Source organism: Octopus bimaculoides, chromosome 6 (genome assembly GCF_046866305.1).
Source record: "Octopus bimaculoides isolate indiv1 chromosome 6, ASM4686630v1, whole genome shotgun sequence".
Taxonomy (NCBI): Eukaryota; Metazoa; Mollusca; class Cephalopoda; order Octopoda; family Octopodidae; genus Octopus; species Octopus bimaculoides.
Window position 1 is genome coordinate 84,219,554 of NC_142933.1, and position 2,500 is coordinate 84,222,053.

General features: G+C 35.2%; 1 protein-coding gene across 3 annotated transcripts in view; it reads left to right on the forward strand.

Moving 5' to 3' along the window:
- The window catches only part of LOC106870527 (BAI1-associated protein 3), a 1,021,331-nt gene that overhangs the window by 943,529 nt on the left and 75,302 nt on the right, over window positions 1-2,500 (forward strand). For all 3 annotated transcript variants that reach the window (XM_052968680.2, XM_089354166.1, XM_052968681.2), the window contains one exon: window positions 469-620. In XM_052968680.2, the coding sequence (XP_052824640.1) occupies window positions 469-620 (152 nt within the window). The remainder of the gene's footprint in view (window positions 1-468; window positions 621-2,500) is intronic.

The window sequence follows — 2,500 nt, forward strand, 5'->3', positions numbered from 1 at the left end:
TACTTACCACACAGCCACTCCTGCGCCTATATTTCCCTCAATTTAACGCAACAATAATCGGATATAGTTTCCTTCCTCAGTGTACCGAATGTTTAGGAAAGATTGATTTATTCATTTTATCAATAGCTTTGATGTTACTACTTTGTAAGATCTCTACCTACATCAAGGATCAAAATTGAAAAGTCAGTTGTAAACAAGTATACGCTTAGGTACAAACGTTCTGGTATACCGTTTCTTCTTTCCTGTTCGTTCTATATTTGTCACTTTATTCGCCTTTTCCTATTTTTGCCATAGACTTTAGACGTCTCTGTCATATTTTCCTGTTTCAGATTGTATGTTTCTTATTACTGCTACCGTTTTCCCCTTAATTCTATCTATCCTTTTCTTTTGCCATTACTATCCCAAATAACTGCTGACATGTACTTACATTCTGCACTATTTTCATGAGTTGCTTTTCCTTTCTTTTAGGTTGGCGATGATCTGAAAATCGGAAACCTAGAATATGAAGAAGTCAAACAGCAAGTGACCAGCGTCGCTTCATCTGAAATCGGCACATCACTTTTCGAATTTTACTTGGAACTTCAAGAATTCTGCAAGTTCAAACGATTGATTACTGAAACGTACATATTCTCTATTATTATTATTGCATTCTCATCAGAAATGTCTGCATTACTTGACCATATTATTATTATTATTATTATTATTATTATTATTATTATTATTATTATTATTATTATTATGAAAGTAGGAAAACAAGGGGAAAATACAGAAAACTTCTAGCAATGCAGAAAGGTTTACAAAAATCTTTATATTTCAGGCGCAAAATTTATCTTCAGAAGAAAACAGTCCCAGAAATGTCTAGTTACATCGTATCAAGGAAGCTATATAGATCCACCGCCTCAGCCCGAAGATGGACCCGGTGGTTCCTATGAATACATCACAGCGCCTACGACCAACATCATAACATACGCCACCAGCATCATCTTCCACCACCACCACGTGAAAATACATTACAACGGCCAACAGTCGGAGAGTTGCTTACACCAACAGTTGGAGAGTTGTTGTTACTGCTGCTAACCCAAATGCCGCGCTGTTTAAAATAAAATAATGAAATCGATGCAACTAGATATTTCTTGGACAGCTTGTGCCTGAAATATAAGTTTTTGTAAAACTTTCTGCATTGTTAGAAGCTTTCTTTATTTCCTTTTTTTTATTTTTCTACTTTTGTACTACAATGCTTCAAGCGAACTACAACGCTCTAATCATTGTTGTTGTTCTTTCAGGAGTGGCATCTTTCATTGCAATCTTTTTCTGCACACCTGAGCTCAGCACCGTGGCTCTCGGCTCCACTTTTCGCTTTGTTTATATTTTGTCAATGTATTGACGTATACGTCATGATATTTTTGTTAAGTGTTTGTCTGCAACGAACTTTTTTTTATCTTTCCTAAGTCTTCTACTATTCTGAGGACTCTTTCGGTTTTAACTCCCAACTTTCTGATTATCTGTATTTTTAGATTCTTTATATTTCGATACTTTCTTAGATAATTTCTTTTAGAAATATATCTTCGCTACTTCGAATTGATACATCGATTACAAGTCGCCGTTTCCTTTTCGAATCGTATTGACAATGATATCTCAACGTCTGCATTAATCTGTTTGTCGCTACGAATTGACATGTTCCAGTGTACGGTCTCTTTATCGTTCTCTGAGATTTTTATGTAGTATTTTTAGACCATTTCTCTTCTGTGATTATTTCATAACGCTAGCGTAGATTGACTGGTATGAAAGTTCTAACACTATCGTGCTTATAATTTCATGGTTAGAATAAAGAAGCCAGTGTTTCTACCCAATCTTTAAAGCGTCTACAGTCAATTTTCTCTTTTTGTTTTCTGTTTCAATGATTTTAACATTTTCTAGTGAGAACATTTTGACCTTGTGTTTGATCAAACATTGTTTGTCGCAGCTTTGACTTTCCGCTTCGTACCGTTTTTCACTGTCCGCTTTAGGCTTTGTTCAGTATTATCAGGCAACATCCATAAAGAAGCTTTGTTTAACAACGTTGCATCATGACTTTGCGAAATTGTTTTTAAACTTCCATATTCGCTTGTCGTTTCTACCGACAGCTATCTTTGCTAAGAACGAAGTTTCGTTTTGATTTCCGCTCCTCCGGAATTAATGGATTAAATACCATTCAATATTGAGATTGGTTTAGCTGCTACGAAGTTAAGAAAGGATTTCAGTAAATATTAATCTACTCCAAACTCAAAATAATATAAAATCTGCAACAGATAAGATTAACTAGACCAGCTCAGTGGATTTGCATCTGAGCACACAGAGAAAATGGTTTAGGAAGGCTATTATTTTTCACTGGACAGAGAGTTCTGTTGAAGAATTTGGAGTTTAGTTTGTCAGGACTGCTTCCAAGTGATTAGAAAAAAGAATAAAATAAGATCAGGCGACTAACTTCACTCAGTAGAAAACAGGGTTAAGCAGATTGAAA